Here is an 18,934-nt window from a genome sequence, read left to right on the forward strand (position 1 = left end):
AAATACATCAAACACATGGTTTCCATGTGTTTGATGCCATTCCATTCACGCCGTTCCAGACATTATTATGCGCCGTCCTCCCCTGAGCAGCCTCCACTGACTCACTCATACAATATCGCTGGACTTGTGGAATGGTGTGCATGCCCAAAGTGAATTGTGTGACATTTGTATATTGTCTTACTAGAAATTCCTGTGTTGTGTAATACTCTGCAGGTGGCATATGCAATCTATACAGTCCTTTTACATTTATTACTGCTATATTCTGTAAGATTCTGTATCTGTGCATTTGTGCCTTGGTGTATTCATTCGGTATGTGTGTATTCATTACCTGTTTCTGTCCATGACAGAACCACTACCATTCCACTACCTTTCCCACTTTTCATTCCCATGTACCTTTACAAACCATCCCCATGTTCATCTTCTCCTGTGTGTGAATAAAGTTCCTGTGTGTGTTAACTCTAGGCTGCTTTATTCCCCTCTAACCGGGGGCGGTGTTAGTGAGTCACAAACCAGTGGAATACGTAGAGCCGGGTCGCTGGAAATGTCAGCTCATCTACCAAAGGGAACAGAGCCAATAAACCAAGTGAAAGAATGTGGTAATTATAAACCAAATCCTACCTCTTTCTCCCAAAAGTTTTTTTGGGGCAAACAGACAAAAAGAAGCACCTTCGCTGACCTCCTTTTGCCATTAGTGCTTGTCAGGAACATAAATTATTTCACTGCGCTGCAGGCCATTGCGGATTAATGAAGGGAAGAGCTGTTTACTAAGAGTGAGGCGCACACAACTGCAACATGACAGGTTAAAACATGGCAGCCTTCACTTCAGTTTATCTCTGGGCTTTTGTAAGTGAAAGGTGTGGGTATGAAAGGGGCTCTATATCTGTGGTCTGGGATGAGGAGATAGAGAAAAGGAAGGAGAGAAAGGGTGAGGGGAGGGGGAGGGTGGGGAGAAGCGGGAGAGAGAGGGGTCAGGAAATGAAAAAAGGGTTTAGAGAGAGAAAGAGGAGAGGTGAATAGGATGCGAGACTTAGGATGTAAACAGACAGAGAAAGCAATGTGATCCAAAGTTATGTGATCTTTCATCTTTCATGAACTAAATTGGGACTATTGACACACATCCTGCCAATAGAGCCTGACTGAACCGAGAAAGAAAGGATGGAAGAAAAGGAGAAAAAGAGATAGAATGTGAGAGAGAGATAGAAAGCCAGCCTCTTCCAGCTCTCAATCCATCTTTTATACCCAGTCGGAGGAGAGGAATTAGACATGGATTGAATCCAACCAGGGTCAGCAGGCCATGCTGTTTCTGAGAGCCTAGATGCCGTCTGGGCCGAGCTCAATCTCAATCTCACCCAACACCATTAACACTCCACCACCATCCACCTCCTTTCAAAACCTTGTCTGATTGGATCGACAGCAGTGTCAGAGCTAGACAATCACACAGGTGCATCAAATAGCAATGCAGTCACGACTTCTATTACAACAGCACTTAGCCATGAACACTGGACAAAACAAACACGTCGAGAGAAGGTTTACACATACAGAATAGCAGAGTGGCCGTTACATAATAGGTAATTACGTAAGGGAGTGTTAGTGCTGATTATGTGCTCAGAGGAAAGATGGCTTACCATGGGGAGCAGGGAGTAGCGAATGCTGAAGCCGGGCTCGGAGGGGAAGTACTCATCAGATATGAATCGCACCCGGATCTGACCGCCTTTGGACATGTGGCTGTCAGGTACCTGGGACCCGCACCAGCGGCCCAAGATGGTGTTCTCAGATGGCTCCTCGATCTCCACAAAATCATACCTGGAAAAAGGCCAGAGAGAGAGAAAGAAAGAGCAAGTGAGACAGAGAGAGATGGAAAAAGAGAGGGCTTTGGCTCAATGTGTGTGGTCCCCTGAATTCCCATTGCCATTGGAGACGGGACATAAAGTTGCCGTGCATTGAAAGCGAGCACTTAATGCATATACGTTTCACACCAAACTGGGGCCTGGCACATGTATCTATCCTCTGAGAGCATGAATTGAATTGGTGTGGCGATCTAAAGGGGTTTCATGGTTCCTTCTCTCAAGCTGGGTGTTTCCTTACCCATGTAGCACAACGCTATTTCATAAATTGCTTGTGACTGCTTATTGTGAGGTCAGCTTTGTCCCTCTCGAGCCCTAATACAACCCCACTGAGCTGCATCTGCCCTACACGGCCCCCTCCTGTCTTGTTTTTACCTTCCTCTCCTCCCGCCCATCCATCCATCCAGTTCCCTCTCTCTGAGGAGAAAGGGCTATGCTATAACTAAACGGTTTCTAACGGTGGGGCCTAATGCTCACAGTGTCTCCGCGGGGAGCAATAAAAAAATGAAGAAAAGAGCTGAGCATTGCCTGTGTAATCATTCAGCGATCGACCTCAGGTGGGTTGGGGGAGAGTAGCATTAGCAGCCGTCGCCTTTGGTTAGCGATAATGGGCCTGACGCAGACCCTGGGACAAGCCTATTAGGCTAATGCTGTAATCACATACAGTGCAGTGAAAAAGTATTTGCCCCCTTTCTGAACGTTATCAGATCTTCAACCAAAACCTAATATTATACTGAATAAAAAAGTTGATCAGGCTGTTGATTGTGGCCGGTGGAATGTTTTCCCACTCTTCTTCAATGGCTGTGCGAAGTTGCTGGATATTGGTGGTAACTGGAACACGCTGTTGTACACGTCGATCCAGAGCATCCCAAACATGCTCAATGGGTGACATGTCTGGTGAGTATGCAGGCCATGGAAGAACTGGGACATTTTCAGCTTCCAGGAATTGTGTACAGATTCTTGCGACACTGGGCCGTGCATTATCATGCTGAAACATGAGGTGATGTCGGCAGATGAATGGCATGACAATGGGCCTCTGAATCTCGTCACGGTATCTCTGTGCATTCAAATTGCCATCGATAAAATGCAATTGTGTTCGTTGTCCGTAGCTTATACAGTGAGGGAAAAAAGTATTTGATCCCCTGCTGATTTTGTACGTTTGCCCACTGACAAAGAAATGATCAGTCTACAATTTTAATGGTAGGTTTATTTGAACAGTGAGAGACAGAATAACAAAAAAAAAATCCAGAAGAACGCATGTAAAAAATTTTATAAATTGATTTGCATTTTAATGAGGGAAATAAGTATTTGACCCCCTCTCAATCAGAAAGATTTCTGGCTCCCAGGTGTCTTTTATACAGGTAACGAGCTGAGAGTAGGAGCACACTCTTAAAGGGAGTGTTCTTAATCTCAGCTTGTTACCTGTATAAAAGACACCTGTCAACAGAAGCAATCAAACAATCAGATTCCAAACTCTCCACCATGACCAAGACCAAAGAGCTCTCCAAGGATGTCAGGGACAAGATTGTAGACCTACACAACGCTGGAATGGGCTACAAGACCATCGCCAAGCAGCTTGGTGAGAAGGTGACAACAGTTGGTGCGATTATTTGCAAATGGAAGAAACACAAAATAACTGTCAATCTCCCTCGGCCTGGGGCTCCATGCAAGATCTCACCTCGTGGAGTTGCAATGATCATGAGAACGGTGAGGAATCAGCCCAGAACTACACGGGAGGATCTTGTCAATGATCTCAAGGTTGCTGGAACCATATTCACCAAGAAAACAATTGGTAACACACTATGCCGTGAAGGACTGAAATCCTGCAGCGCCCGCAAGGTCCCCCTGCTCAAGAAAGCATATATACAGGCCCGTCTGAAGTTTGCCAATGAACATCTGAATGATTCAGAGGAGAACTGGGTGAAAGTGTTGTGGTCAGATGAGACCAAAATCGAGCTCTTTGGCATCAACTCAACTCGCCGTGTTTGGAGGAGGAGGAATGCTGCCTATGACCCCAAGAACACCATCCCCACCGTCAAACATGGAGGTGGAAACATTATTCTTTGGGGGTGTTTTTCTGCTAAGGGGACAGGACAACTTCACTGCATCTAAGGGACGATGGACGGGGCCATGTACCGTCAAATCTTGGGTGAGAACCTCCTTCCCTCAGCCAGGGCATTGAAAATGGGTAGTGGATGGGTATTCCAGCATGACAATGACCCAAAACACATGGCCAAGGCAACAAAGGAGTGGCTCAAGAAGAAGCACATTAAGGTCCTGGAGTGACCTAGCCAGTCTCCAGACCTTAATCCCATAGAAAATCTGTGGAGGGAGTTGAAGGTTCGAGTTGCCAAACGTCAGCCTCAAAACCTTAATGACTTGGAGAAGATCTGCAAAGAGGAGTGGGACAAAATCCCTCCTGAGATGTGTGCAAACCTGGTGGCCAACTACAAGAAATGTCTGACCTCTGTGATTGCCAACAAGTGTTTTGCCACCAAGTACTAAGTCATGTTTTGCAGAGTTGTAAAATACTTATTTCCCTCATTAAAATGCAAATCAATTTATAACATTTTTGACATGCGTTTTTCTGGATTTTTTTGTTGTTATTCTGTCTCTCAATGTTCAAATAAACCTACCATTAAAATTATAGACTGATCTTTTCTTTGTCAGTGGGCAAACGTACAAAATCAGCAGGGGATCAAATACTTTTTTCCCTCACTGTACCTGCCCACACCATAACCCCACTGCCACCATAGGGCACTCTGTTCACAATGTTGACATCAGCAAACCGCTCACCACACAACGCCATACACATGGTCGGCGGTTGTGAGGCAGGTTGGACGTACTGCCAAATTCTCTAAAACGACGTTGGAGACAGCTTATGGTAGAGAAATGAACATTAAATTATCTGGCTAACTTGAGACATCTGTGGCATTGTGTTGTGTGACAAAACTGCACATTTTAGAGTGGCCTTTTGTTTTCCCCAGCACAATGTTCACCTGTGTAATGATCATACTGTTTAATCACCTTCTTGATATGCCACACGTGTCAGGTGGATGGATTATCTTGGCAAAGGAGAAATGCTAACTAACAGGGATGTAAACAAATTAGTGCACAACATACGCTTTTTGTGCGTATGGAACATTTCTGCGAACTTTTAGCTCAGCACATGAAACATGGGACCAACAATTTACATGTTGTGTTTATATTTTTGTTCAGTGTAGATAAAGGGAACATGAGTGAACAAATACACATTGTATACCTATTTCATTTATTTAATAACAATTCAAAAGGCACTCTCACATCTGAGCAATTTTTTTGCATGTGCATGGTAACAGTTGAATAAGATGAGAAAAAAGAAGAAACCATCACACTGCACACACAAAAAAAATATTTGCACTCTTATGTAGACATAGCTCCACCCACATCCATTCCATGCATCGAATGGGGTTGGAGTCGAGGGAGTGTTACCAAATATAACAATGTGCATTTCATAATTTTCTAATAAAGTGTGTACATAAAACGTATTAAACACATCTGTAAAACCACAATGGTCCTCATTGACCACCAAGCAAGTTTTCATAAATCATTGGGTACAGCGCAAGAAAAACGACAGATTAATCTGAAATGGGGGCATTAATTCATGTTCACATTTACAACATAACATACATAGGCATTTCATCATTAAGACCTTTAGGAAATAATGTCTGGAGGGTGAAAATCCAAAAACATTCTCTTTTGCTCAGAGTATTATTTATATCACCTCCCCTGTCTGATATCTTAACTTTCTCTATGCCACAAAATCTAAAAGGTAGAAATGTCATGTTTTTGGTCATTAAAATGTACTGCGATTGGATAATCCCTGTCGTTTCTCCTGATTGAACTTTTATGTTAACTAATTCTCTGCTACAGAGAACTAGAGGTTTTACCTACATAACACACCCCACATGGACATTTATTGCTTGTCCATGTATATATTCTTAAATTCCATTCCTTACTAGATTTGAGTGTATTGGGTATATGTTGTGAAATTGTTAGATATTACTTGTTAGATATTACTGCACTGTCGGAGCTAGAAGCTGTGACACTCTGGCTCCGGGACTTTTGTATTTGAGCCAGGGTGTATTTTGTTATGTTGGGTTTGGGTGTATTTTCTATGTTTGCTTTTCTGTTGGCTTCATTTCTAGGTTTGGTCTATGACTCCCAATCGGAGGTAACGAGTGTCAGCTGTCGGCTCGTTATCTCTGATTGGGAGCCATATTTAATCTGAATGTTTTCCTGTGGGAATTGTGGGTTTTTGTTCCGTTTCGGTCAGTGTACCGTGGACTTCATTGAGTCGTCTTTTGTTTTGTAGTTCGATAACGTTTGTTTAATAAAGTCATGTTTCTTGGACACGCTGCGCCTTGGTCATACTTAGACGACATAGACGACCGTGACAGAAAAACCCACCTTAAGAGGACCAAGCAGCGTGTCAAGCGGCAACAGGACCCAGCTCCAAAGGATTCATGGACATGGGAGGAGATACTGGCTGGAAAGGGTCCTTGGGCACAACCGGGAGAATATCGCCGCCCTCGTGAAGAGCTGGAGGCAGCTAAAGCCGAGAGGAGGTGGTATGAGGAGGCAGCACGGAGTCGAGGCTGGAAGCCCGTGGGTACTACCCAAAAATTTCTTGGGGGGGGGCTTAAAGGGAGTGTGGCGAAGTCAGGTAGGAGACCTGCGCCTACTCCCTGGACTTACCGTGGAGAGCGAGAGTACGGGCAGACACCGTGTTACGCAGTAGAGCGCATGGTGTCTCCTGTACGCAGGCATAGCCCGGTTCGGTACATTCCAGCTCCACGTATCGGCCGGGCTAGATTGAGCGTTGAGCCGGATGTCATGAAGCCGGTCCAACGCATCAGGCCACCAGTGCGTCTCCTCGGGCCGGCTTACATGGCACCAGCCTTACGCATGGTGTCCCCGGTTCGCCTACATAGCCCGGTGCGGGTTATTCCTCCTTCCCGTACTGGTCGGGCGACGGGGAGCATACAACCAGGTAAGGTTGGGCAGGCTCAGTGCTCAAGGGAGCCAGTAAGCCTGCACGGTCCGGTATTTCCGGCGCCACCTCCCCGCTCCAGCCCAGTACCACCAGTGCCTACACCACGCACCAAGCCTCCTGTGTGTCCCCAGAGTCCTGTGCGTCCTGTTGCTGCTCCCCGCACTAGCCCTGAGATGCGTGTCCTCAGCCCGGGACCTCCAGTTCCGGCACCACGCACCAGGCCTATAGTGCGTCTCGGCCGGCCAGAGTCTGCCGTCTGCCCAACGGCGCCTGAACTGCCCGTCTGCCCAACGGCGCCTGAACTGCCCGTCTGCCCAACGGCGCCTGAACTGCCCGTCTGCCCAACGGCGCCTGAACTGCCCGTCTGCCCAACGGCGCCTGAACTGCCCGTCTGCCCAACGGCGCCTGAACTGCCTGTCTGCCCAACGCCGTCTGAACTGTCCGTCTGCCAAGCGCTGCATGAACTGCCCGTCTGTACTGAGCCTGCAAAGCCGCCCGTCTGCCATGAGCCTTCAGAGCCGTCCGCCAGACCGGAGCCGCTAAAGCCTTCCGCCAGACAGGAGCCGCTAGAGCCTTCCGCCAGACAGGATCAGCCAGAGCCTTCCGCCAGACAGGATCAGCCAGAGCCTTCCGCCAGACAGGATCAGCCAGAGCCTTCTGCCAGACAGGATCAGCCAGAGCCTTCCGCCAGACAGGATCAGCCAGAGCCTTCCGCCAGACAGGATCAGCCAGAGCCTTCCGCCAGAAAGGATCCGTCAGCCTGCCATGAGCAGCCAGAGCCTTCCGCCAGCCATGAGCAGCCAGATCCGTCAGCCTGCCATGAGCAGCCAGATTCGTCAGCCGGCCATGAGCAGCCAGATCCGTCAGCCAGCCATGAGCAGCCAGATCCTTCAGCCAGCCATGAGCAGCCAGATCCGTCGGCCAGCCATGAGCAGCCAGATCCGTCGGCCAGCCATGAGCAGCCAGATCCGTCAGCCAGCCATGAGCAGCCAGATCCGTCAGCCAGCCATGAGCAGCCAGATCCGTCGGCCAGCCATGAGCAGCCAGATCCGTCGGCCAGCCATGAGCAGCCAGATCCGTCGGCCAGCCATGAGCAGCCAGATCCGTCAGCCAGCCATGAGCAGCCAGATCCTTCAGCCAGCCATGAGCCGTCCAGCCAGGATCCGCCAGAGCCAGCCAGCCAGGATCCGCCATTGAGTCCGGTGCTGTCCCTTAGCCCGGTGCTGCCCCTTATCCTGGTGCTGCCCCTTAGTCCGGTACTGCCCCTTAGTCCGGTGCCGCCCCTTAATCCAGTGGGGTTTAGTGGGGGGGTGGTCATGTGGAGGAGGCTACGGAAGCAGATAGTGACTAAGGTGGGGTGGGGACCACGACCAGGGCCAGAACCGCCACCGGGGACAGACGCCCACCCAGACCCTCCCCTAGACTGTATGCTGGTGCGCCCGGAGTTCGCACCTTTAGGGGGGGGTACTGTGACACTCTGGCTCCGGGACTTTTGTATTTGAGCCAGGGTGTATTTTGTTATGTTGGGTTTGGGTGTATTTTCTATGTTTGCTTTTCTGTTGGCTTCATTTCTAGGTTTGGTCTATGACTCCCAATCGGAGGTAACGAGTGTCAGCTGTCGGCTCGTTATCTCTGATTGGGAGCCATATTTAATCTGAATGTTTTCCTGTGGGAATTGTGGGTTTTTGTTCCGTTTCGGTCAGTGTACCGTGGACTTCATTGAGTCGTCTTTTGTTTTGTAGTTCGATAACGTTTGTTTAATAAAGTCATGTTTCTTGGACACGCTGCGCCTTGGTCATACTTAGACGACATAGACGACCGTGACAGAAGCACAAGCATTTCCCTACACCCGCAATAACATCTGCTAAACACGTGTATGTGACAAATAAAATTTGATTTGATTTGACTGTCATATAATCATGTAGATAACATGGGTGGTGGAGCACATAATAATGTCATTTATTTGGAACCGTTTTCCTGTATGTGCGTGGCAGAAATAGTCACACTTCATCATACTGTTGCACTGTCTGCAACCTCTGCATTTATAGCTACCATTCGGAAGAGCCTGGCTGATTTTCTTTTGTGGCTGGCAGTTGGCATGGACCAATTTATTGCATAGATTGCGACCTCTCCTATATACAATAAGTGGTGGATTCTTAAATTCAGCTGGCAAAGCTGGGTCCGATGATAAAACATGCCAGTGTTCCTTGACAGCATCTCCCACTTTGCGCGAGTTCAAAGTATATGTGGTGGTGAACATTACAGTGTTCTTTAGCTCTAGTGGGTCTTTTTTGTAGCAGTTCATCTCGTGTTTTCCCCAATGCCAAATCAAGAGCTTCATCTACACGTTGTGGAGAGTAGCCTCTTCTTAGAAACCTATTGCGCATCTCCGCTGCTTTTTCTATATAGTCCTCTGTTGAGTGTCATATACATTGGGGAAAAAAGTATTTAGTCAGCCACCAATTGTGCAAGTTCTCCCACTTAAAAAGATGAGAGAGGCCTGTAATTTTCATCATAGGTACACGTCAACTATGACAGACAAAATGAGAGAAAAAAAATCTAGAAAATCACATTGTAGGATTTTTAATGAATTTATTTGCAAATTATGGTGGAAAATAAGTATTTGGTCAATAACAAAAGTTTCTCAATACTTTGTTATATACCCTTTGTTGGCAATGACACAGGTCAAACGTTTTCTGTAAGTCTTCACAAGGTTTTCACACACTGTTGCTGGTATTTTGGCCCATTCCTCCATGCAGATCTCCTCTAGAGCAGTGATGTTTTGGGGTTGTCGCTGGGCAACACGGACTTTCAACTCCCTCCAAAGATTTTCAATGGGGTTGAGATCTGGAGACTGGCTAGGCCACTCCAGGACCTTGAAATGCTTCTTACGAAGCCACTCCTTCGTTGCCCGGGCGGTGTGTTTGGGATCATTGTCAAGCTGAAAGACCCAGCCACGTTTCATCTTCAATGCCCTTGCTGATGGAAGGTTTTCACTCAAAATCTCACGATACATGGCCACATTCATTCTTTCCTTTACACGGATCAGTCGTCCTGGTCCCTTTGCAGAAAAACAGCCCCAAAGCATGATGTTTCCACCCCCATGCTTCACAGTAGGTATGGTGTTCTTTGGATGCAACTCAGCATTCTTTGTCCTCCAAACACGACGAGTTGAGTTTTTACCAAAAAGTTATATCTTGGTTTCATCTGACCATATGACATCCTCTTCTGGATCATCCAAATGCACTCTAGCAAACTTCAAATGGGCCTGGACATGTACTGGCTTAAGCAGGTGGACACGTCTGGCACTGCAGGATTTGAGTCCCTGGCGGCGTAGTGTGTTACTGATGGTAGGCTTTGTTGCTTTGGTCCCAGCTCTCTGCAGGTCATTCTGGGATTTTTGCTCACCGTTCTTGTGATCATTTTGACCCCACGGGGTGAGATCTTGCGTGGAGCCCCAGATCGAGGGAGATTATCAGTGGTCTTGTATGTCTTCCATTTCCTAATAATTGCTCCCACAGTTGATTTCTTCAAACCAAGCTGCTTACCTATTGCAGATTCAGTCTTCCCAGCCTGGTGCAGGTCTACAATTTTGTTTCTGGTGTCCTTTGACAGCTCTTTGGTCTTGGCCATAGTGGAGTTTGGAGTGTGACTGTTTGAGGTTGTGGACAGGTGTCTTTTATACTGATAACAAGTTCAAACAGGTGCCATTAATACAGGTAACTTGTGGAGGACAGAGGAGCCTCTTAAAGAAGAAGTTACAGGTCTGTGAGAGCCAGAAATCTTGCTTGTTTGTAGGTGACCAAATACTTATTTTCCACCATCATTTGCAAATAAATTCATAAAAAATCCTATAATGTGATTTTCTGGATTTTTTTTTTCAATTTCTCTGTCATAGTTGATGTGTAACTATGATGAAAATTACAGGCCTCTCTCATCTTTTTAAGTGGGAGAACTTGCACAATTGGTAGCTGACTAAATACTTTTTTTCCCCACTGTATACATTTTTTGTGTTATTTCTTCACTCAGTTTCCTTTTATCTAATATTAGGTTTTGGTTGAAGATCTGATAATATTTATTGTCACAAATATACACAAATAGAGAAAATCAAAAAGGAACAAATCGTTTTTCATGGCACTGTACATATTTTGTTGAGCTGTGGATTCACTTTTTAATTAAACCTGTGCTCATTAGCGATTGCATAGTGCTCCACTCACAACGACTCCTCTTGGCTCCTCAAATAAGAGTTACTTTGCCCGTGCCCTGTAAACAAAATGTTTACAAAGTTGTATTACAGATGATTAAAATGCAATCATCAGTACTTTACTTAGGATTACATTACCACTTTGAGGAGTTGAGTAGAAGGGAAACAATTGGGAGAAATGTGCATCTGTGATTGTGTTTTGAATAATGTATTCTGGCGCAATAGGTTTTGTTGCGCGACTTTGTTTACAGTATGTATTCAGAAATCTATTTCTGCTTCGGATGTTGTTGACTCGTCTCTTGTCTTCATGGAAAATACTTGAGTAATCGAACCACATCGTACCTATATTGATTGATTCGTTTCTGAAATATCTCCAATTAACATATAGTATGGAGAGAGGGGACAACCTTGTTTGTGGCAGAGTTCCAGAAAACCTTTGATGCGACAATCCGAAATTGACCAACCTCAGCATTTCAAAGAGTCTTTCCAGGGTTGTGGGTCTTGTTATTTTTATCTGAGTGGAACCAATGATCCTGGCCATGTTCAATAAACCCTTGTTTCACAGTCCACAGCCAAGTCTGGTACCAATAACTCAAGTGTTGTTGACAGGCACACTTACCTTTCATTCAGCACTGCTAATACAGATATTTGGTTACTGAGGACATTGTTTACATTTTCCATCTGCCAGACAGTTTTAGTTTGAGCTGGTTTCTATAAAAACAACATGGGGGACACGAACACAACTAAAATGGGATTTGCTGTGATGTTAAATAAACCTGGACTGAGAAATGTCCTGACATGGTTGCCTTTGATTTGGGAAAGGTCATACAGGAGGAAGGGAGGGGCTTTAGAGGGAAAGGTATGTTTGAAATGTTTTCTTTATACACATGCAATAGTTAACGGGCAGAATGTTAAACATACAGTACCAGTCAAATGTTTGGACACAGCTACTCATTCAAGGGTTTTTCTTTATTTTTACTATTTTCTACATTGTAGAATAATAGTGAAGAGATCAAAACTATGAAATAACACATATGGAATCATTTAGTAACCAAAAAAGTGTTAAACAAATCAAGATATATTTTATATTTGAAATTCTTCAAAGTAGCCACCCTTTGCCTTGATGACAGCTTTGCACACTCTTGGCATTCTCTCAACCAGCTTCACCTGGATTGCTTTTCCAACAGTCTTGAAGGAGTTCCCACATATGCTGAGCACTTGTTGGTTGCTTTTCCTTCACTCTGTGGTCCAACTCATCCCAAACCATCTCAATTGGGTTGAGGTCAGGTGATTGTGGAGGCAAAGTCATCTGATGCAGCACTCCATCACTTTCCTTCTTTTTTTTAAATTCTTTTTTTTCACTCTCCTTCTTGGTCAAATAGCCCTTACACAGCCTGGAGGTGTGTTGGGTCATTGTCCTGTTGAAAAACAAATGATAGTCCCACTAAGCGCAAACCAGATGGGATGGCGTATCGCTGCAGAATGCTGTGGTAGCCATGCTGGTTAAGTGTGCCTTGAATTCTAAATAAATCACAGACAGTGTCACCAGAAAAGCACCCCCACACCATAACACCTCCTCCTCCATGCTTGACGGTGGGAACCACACATGGGGATATCATCCGTTCACCTACTCTGCGTCTCACAAAGACACGGCGGTTGGAACCATAAATCTCCAATTTGGACTTATCAAAACAAAGGACAGATTTCCACTAGTCTAATGTCCATTGCTCGTGTTTCTTGGCCCAAGCAAGTCTCTTTTTCTTATTGGTGTCCTTTAGTAGTGGTTTCTTTGCAGCAATTTGACCATGAAGGCCTGATTCACGCAGTCTCCTCTGAACAGTTGATATTGAGATGTGTCTGTTACTTGAACTCCGTGAAGCATTTATTTGGGCTGCAATTTCTGAGGCATTGATTTGGTAACTATAATGAACTTATCCTCTGCAGCAGAGGTAACTCTGGGTCTTCCTTTCCTGTGGCGGTCCTTGTGAGAGCCAGTTTCATCATAGCGCTTGATGGTTTTTGCAACTGCACTTGAAGAAACTTTCAAAGACTTCACATTTTCCGGATTGACTGACCTTCATGTCTTAAAGTAATGATGGATTGTCATTTCTCTTTGCTTATTTGAGCAGTTTTTTTTTTCTTTAGGGGGTAGATCAGCTTTAACATTGTAGATAGATTTTAACTTCCATCAATGTAATTGTCTGCATCACTTCCAATCCCCCACATGTTTTTTTTCTTTCTCGCATATATATATATATATATATATATATATATATATATATACAGTACATATCCTTTAAAAAAATATATATTTCCCTTTATTACTTTCCAACCCCACCATCCCCTCCCTAATTGGAGTAAACTAGTGAACAACAATGCTTAGGCCTCTACTTCATGCTTATACATACTATATACATTTTATGGACACAGTCAATAATTATATTTTGTTTGTTTTTACTCCTGAACTTCCTCCAATCATTTTCATGATGTCCATCTGGTATGTTTCTATATGTCATATCTTTCTAACTGTGCTCTTTCACAAAAGCTCACAATATATAACCTATACACTTATTATGGACACAGCATGTCTTACACTAGTTATCTTGTTGTTATTAGTTGTTGTTAATAGTCCCATCCTTCAGCTCCATTCAACACCTCCCATCTATCTCTTAATACCATCCATATTGGATTTCTATTTGCCATATATTTTTCAACTGTACTGTGATGTTTTACAAAAGTTCTGAACCTTTCTATTCTCATAGTTTCTACAGTTTTTGAATTGAAAATAAACATCTTTGCTAAAAGTATTATTATATTATTGATCGATTGACTATGACTTTTCAGATCACCCAGTAGTGCTATCTGCAGGGTCAGCTCCATGCAAATATTGCAATCCTTCAGCCATTCCTGGACCTGTGTCCAGAAACAAGCTACAAATGGATAGTACCAAAACAAATGATCTAATGATTCTGTCTCTTCACAGCCAAATCTGCAGAGCTGGGAAGATTGTATCCCCCATACAAGGCACACATGTTAATTGAAACGCATTCCAGGTGACAACCTCATGAAGCTGGTTGAGAGAATGCCAAGAGTGTGCAAAGCTGTCATCAAGGGAAAGGGTGGCTACTTTGAAGAATCTCAAATATAAAATATATTTGGATTTGTTTAACACTTTTTTGGTTACTAAATGATTCCATATGTGTTATTTCATAGTTTTGATGTCTTCACTATTATTCTACAATGTAGAAAATAGTAAAAATAAAGAAAACCCTGGAATGCGTAGGTGTGTCCAAACCTTTGACTGGTACTGTATAAGTCACATTCAAACAGTCATTAGGCCACAACTAATTTACACATTTTATTCAGTACCTATCTTTTCCATTCATTTTTATTTGAGACATATAGTTGGATCTACACAACCAATGGTGTGGGATTTTTACTTGCCTCAACATTACACCATCTTTGAGGCCTATTTTTGATTTTGAAGTGCATTATCCCTATAAAATACATGTTGTAACAGTACACACACCTTGCAATAAGAATCATTAGTAGCAGTGGAGGCTCCTCAGAGGAGGAAGGGGAGGTCCATCCTCCTCAGTGAATTTCATAAAAATGTAAATATTGAAACAATAAAAAAGTTATCCTTTTTAAATAAAACTATCCTAAATATATTCAAATGTCACCAAATAATTTATTAAAACACACTGTTTTGCAATAAAGGTCTACAGTAGCCTTAACAGCACTCTGTAGGGTAGCACCATGGTGTAGCCGGAAGACAGCTAGCTTCTGTCCTCCTCTGGGTACATTGACATCAATACAAAACCTAGGAGGCTCATGGTTCTCACCCCCTTCCATAGACTTAAACAGTAATCATGGCAACTTCCGGAGGACATCCTCCAACCTATCAGAGCTTTTGCAGCATGAACTGACATGTTGTCCACCCAATCAAAGGATCAGAGAATGAATCTAGTACTGAAAGCATAAGCTACAGCGTGCATAAAATGTGGTGAGTAGTTTACTCAAAGAGAGAGAAAGACAATAGTTGAACTGTTTTGAATAAATTCATTTCTTCCAAAATTAAGGAGAAGCAAGAGTGAGAGAGAGTGAGAGAGAGAGAGAGAGAGAGAGAGAGAGAGAGAGAGAGAGAGAGAGAGAGAGAGAGAGAGAGAGAGAGAGAGAGAGAGAGAGAGAGAGAGAGAGATATTTGGATATATTTTTAAAACTTTCCCTTTTCACCTAGTTAGCAAATGCAGCTAGCTAGTTTAGCCTACTCAAACACCCGACTCAAACAGAGAGAGATGCTATGCTAGCTAGCTGGCTATGGCTATCCAACACTGGATCTCTTCCAAGTCAAGGTAAGCTTTTGGTTTTATAAATGTATTGCCACTGGAGCCCACCGGTTTAACTGCTAAACTGTTTTCTAACTGTACACTATACTGCATGATTGTAGCGGGTTTACTAACGTGTTAGTTCTAGTAGCTATGTTGACTATGACATGATAACAATGTGTGTAGCAGTAAGCGCTCATGATATGAAGGTTTGGCTTGGAAAGTTTTTTTTGCCTGGTCACAGACAGCTGATATGTTGTGCACTGAAGTCCACAAGCGAAGGGAAAAGGTGAGAGGAGGAGAGAGCGTAGATAGTTGCGAGATGGAATTATATAACGAGCAAAGTGATCATGTTGTTTTAATGTGGCTGCTATGAAAGTGAACTGTGTTTGCGTGTGATCAGGGGTGTATTCATTCCGCCGATTCTGCTGAAAATTGTTTCTTAAGCGGAAGCAAACGGGGATAAACATACCTGCATTTGTCCAATAGAAACTCTCATTTGCAACTGTTGGACTAATGATTACCCCCTTAATCAGCTAGATGCAGGCAAGAGTGTGCAAGGCAGTATTGAATGTTTCACTGTCTATCACCTTGATTACTCAAAATTCTCTCGACAAGTGCACCTACGTTGTAAACTTTCATTCATAGGCTAGGCTGTAGTAACCTCATCATGGGTATAGGAACGATTAGACTATCATGTAGTAGTCTAAAGCTATCGATGTTACATTGAGCCGGGTGAATGGAATATGAATGACTGTCATCCAATTTGCTGTAATAGAAATAAGGCCATGGTCATAAAAAAACGGCACTGACCGCCACTGATTAGCAGTCAATATTCTGCCTTTCTTTCCTGACACAGTTTAGATGACTGTGAAGCAGGAGGGTGCACTCTAGGATCAAACAGCTGACAGCCCCATTGTGGCAGATGGGTCATCTATAATGCGGTGCAACCTGTTTATTACATAGTTTCATGTGTTCGATCCTACATGTTCAACATCCCCTGTTTCGGATTTGCAAATCCACCGACATACATGCATCACTCTCACACATTGTTTATAGAAATACAGTAACAGTTCTCGAGAATGGTTAATGGCACTGTAGCCAAGTGTCTCAAGTGTCTCTGTGCTGCTACGCCTACCGACACGTTTCGAGAGGTGAAAAACACTCAAATATGACTTTTCTCCCCGCTGGATTTAGGCAGAATGTTTTTCATCCCCCCTTAGACAAGAATAATAGTAGCTGAGCATCTGAACTACTGAAAATCTTACTCATCTTGAGGATGACTGCTCGCTGGAGGCTCTCTCTCTCGCTCTCTTTTCAGCACCTTTTCTCCACCCTTTTATTTGTTTTATCCCAGGCTACTGCTGCTGATTAGAGAACCAAGGAATTGAGGATTTGTATTCTCTTATTTATTTACTGGTTATTGTGCTGTGAGGCATAGGGTAGAGAACCTTAGCAACATAACGCTTTGTGTGTGAATGTTTTCCTTTCACATATTTCAGCTTGGATAGGATTCCTATGGGGGTGCACTGAATTAATTTTTCAACAGACTAGGAGAGAGACCGTGGATGTACATGATGAGGTGGAAGGGGGTAGAGCTGACAAGAGGGTGTGTGTGTGCGGGTGTTTGTAAGAGACAGAGAGGGAGAGAGAGAAGCAGAGAGGGGAGGAGGAGACCGACAGAGACAGCGATTGGGAGAGAGAGAGAAAGAGAGTGAGAGTGTGTGTGTGAGAGAGAGACTTGTGAAGATATGTCTGCTTCTGCTTGTGTGTGCATACAGTCATTTGTTTGACATTCCTGCCAACCTGATCAAATAAAACATGTTCTCTGCCCCTGCTGGAAAATGAAAAATGAGAGAGGTAGACGTGGCAATGACTTGTATGACCCTCCATGAGGATGTTGTTATTATCTGCTCCCCTCCTCGGGAAACTAGTGCAGTCTTGTATGGAGGAATGGCCGGCACAAATGCTGTCAATCCCACCACAGTGACCCCATTCATCAAAAGATGTCCACCCACCCAAGACGGCTGAACGTAGGGTCAAATTACCAGGACTGAAACCCCTGGATGGTTATTCTGCCCCCCTTTGGTTCTTCTGACGCCAGAATCAGCTTTGCTTTTTTTTTTTTTTTATCACCCTTTTATGTCATCATAGGAGAGATTAAGGGCTGTGGCAGGGAGAGATGATCTAGGATCAGCCTGAGTATGATGACAACACATCTCTGGGGATCTGGCTGGATGTGGCACTGTCATGTCATACATCATAACTGCCATCAGGCGGCTCTCCAACAATAGCCAGCCACTCTCTGTCCTCTCTCCCTCTCCCTCTGCTTTCTACAGGATATCTTCATACCAACCAAGAAGTCAGACCTGCTGTATTGATATCGGGACGCTAAGTATAATACATGAAGGAAATCGATCACGGACCGGTTCAGCACTGCTGTTCCTAATGAATAGTAACAGAGACAAAGATAGCCGGTAATTGAAAAGGGGGTATTAAAACAAATAAGGGGGGTCTAGGGTGTCTAAGACCAGTCACAGACTTTATCTCCTTAGGAGGAAGACCTCTCTATCATTTTGTCCAATTACACGGCCCGTCCGCAGGGAAATCGCCGCCGACAAAATATGTGCCCATGCCGTATGGCTGCGGCAGCCTTGGCAAAACAAATCACTCGGTCGCTGTGCTTTTCAATATTCATCAGCCGCCACACGGGGAAAAAGGCAATTTCACAAATGGGCCCGGTTTGACTATAAATCTTTAAAAATGGACCACAACACATCCACGACATGTCATGCTCCCCGGGCACAGCCTCTGCATGCTAACTGAACTGGGTAGTGTCCAAGCTGGCTAAAGAATAGAGAAAGACTAGATAAACTACTACCACTGTATATAGAGTTACACAGTATAGGCCTAAATTAAAAAACAACAACATTTTAGTCATTTAGCAGACGCTCTTATCCAGAGCGACTTACAGTTAGTGAGTGCATAAATTTTTCAGTATACTGCACCCTATTGCCGTTGTACATCCTGTATTCCACCGCATTCTTATTGGCAGACTAAATAGCCTTGGTTTCTCAAATGACTGCCTCGCCTGGTTCACCAACTACTTCTCAGATAGAGTTCAGTGTGTCAAATCGGAGGGCCTGTTGTCTGGACCTATGGCAGTCTCTATGGGGGTGCCACAGGGTTCAATTCTTGGGCCGACACTTTTCTCTGTGTATATCAATGATGTCGCTCTTGTTGCTGGTGACTCTCAGATCCACCTCTACGCAGACGACACCATTTTGTATACATCTGGCCCTTCATTGGACACTGTGTTAACAAACCTCCAAACGAGCTTCAATGCCATACAACACTCCTTCAGTAGCCTCCAACTGCTCTTAAACACTAATAAAACTAAATGCATGCTTTTCAATCGAACGCTGCTGGCACCCGCCCACCCGACTAGAATCACCACTCTCGACGGGTCTGACCTAGAGTATGTGGACAACTACAAATACCTAGGTGTCTGGTTAGACTGTAA

The 18,934-nt window shown here is 44.3% G+C and overlaps 1 protein-coding gene across 1 annotated transcript in view; it reads right to left on the reverse strand.

The window, feature by feature from the left end:
- Positions 1–18,934, reverse strand: part of pdgfc (platelet derived growth factor c) — a gene marked incomplete at its 5' end in the record, with an annotated part of 128,407 nt that overhangs the window by 31,508 nt on the left and 77,965 nt on the right. The window contains 1 exon segment of the mRNA XM_084147214.1: positions 1,626–1,803. Within this exon segment, the coding sequence (XP_084003340.1) occupies positions 1,626–1,803 (178 nt within the window).

The sequence above is a fragment of the Coregonus lavaretus genome, assembly GCF_964263955.1.
Source record: "Coregonus lavaretus genome assembly, chromosome: 29".
NCBI lineage: Eukaryota > Metazoa > Chordata > Actinopteri > Salmoniformes > Salmonidae > Coregonus > Coregonus lavaretus.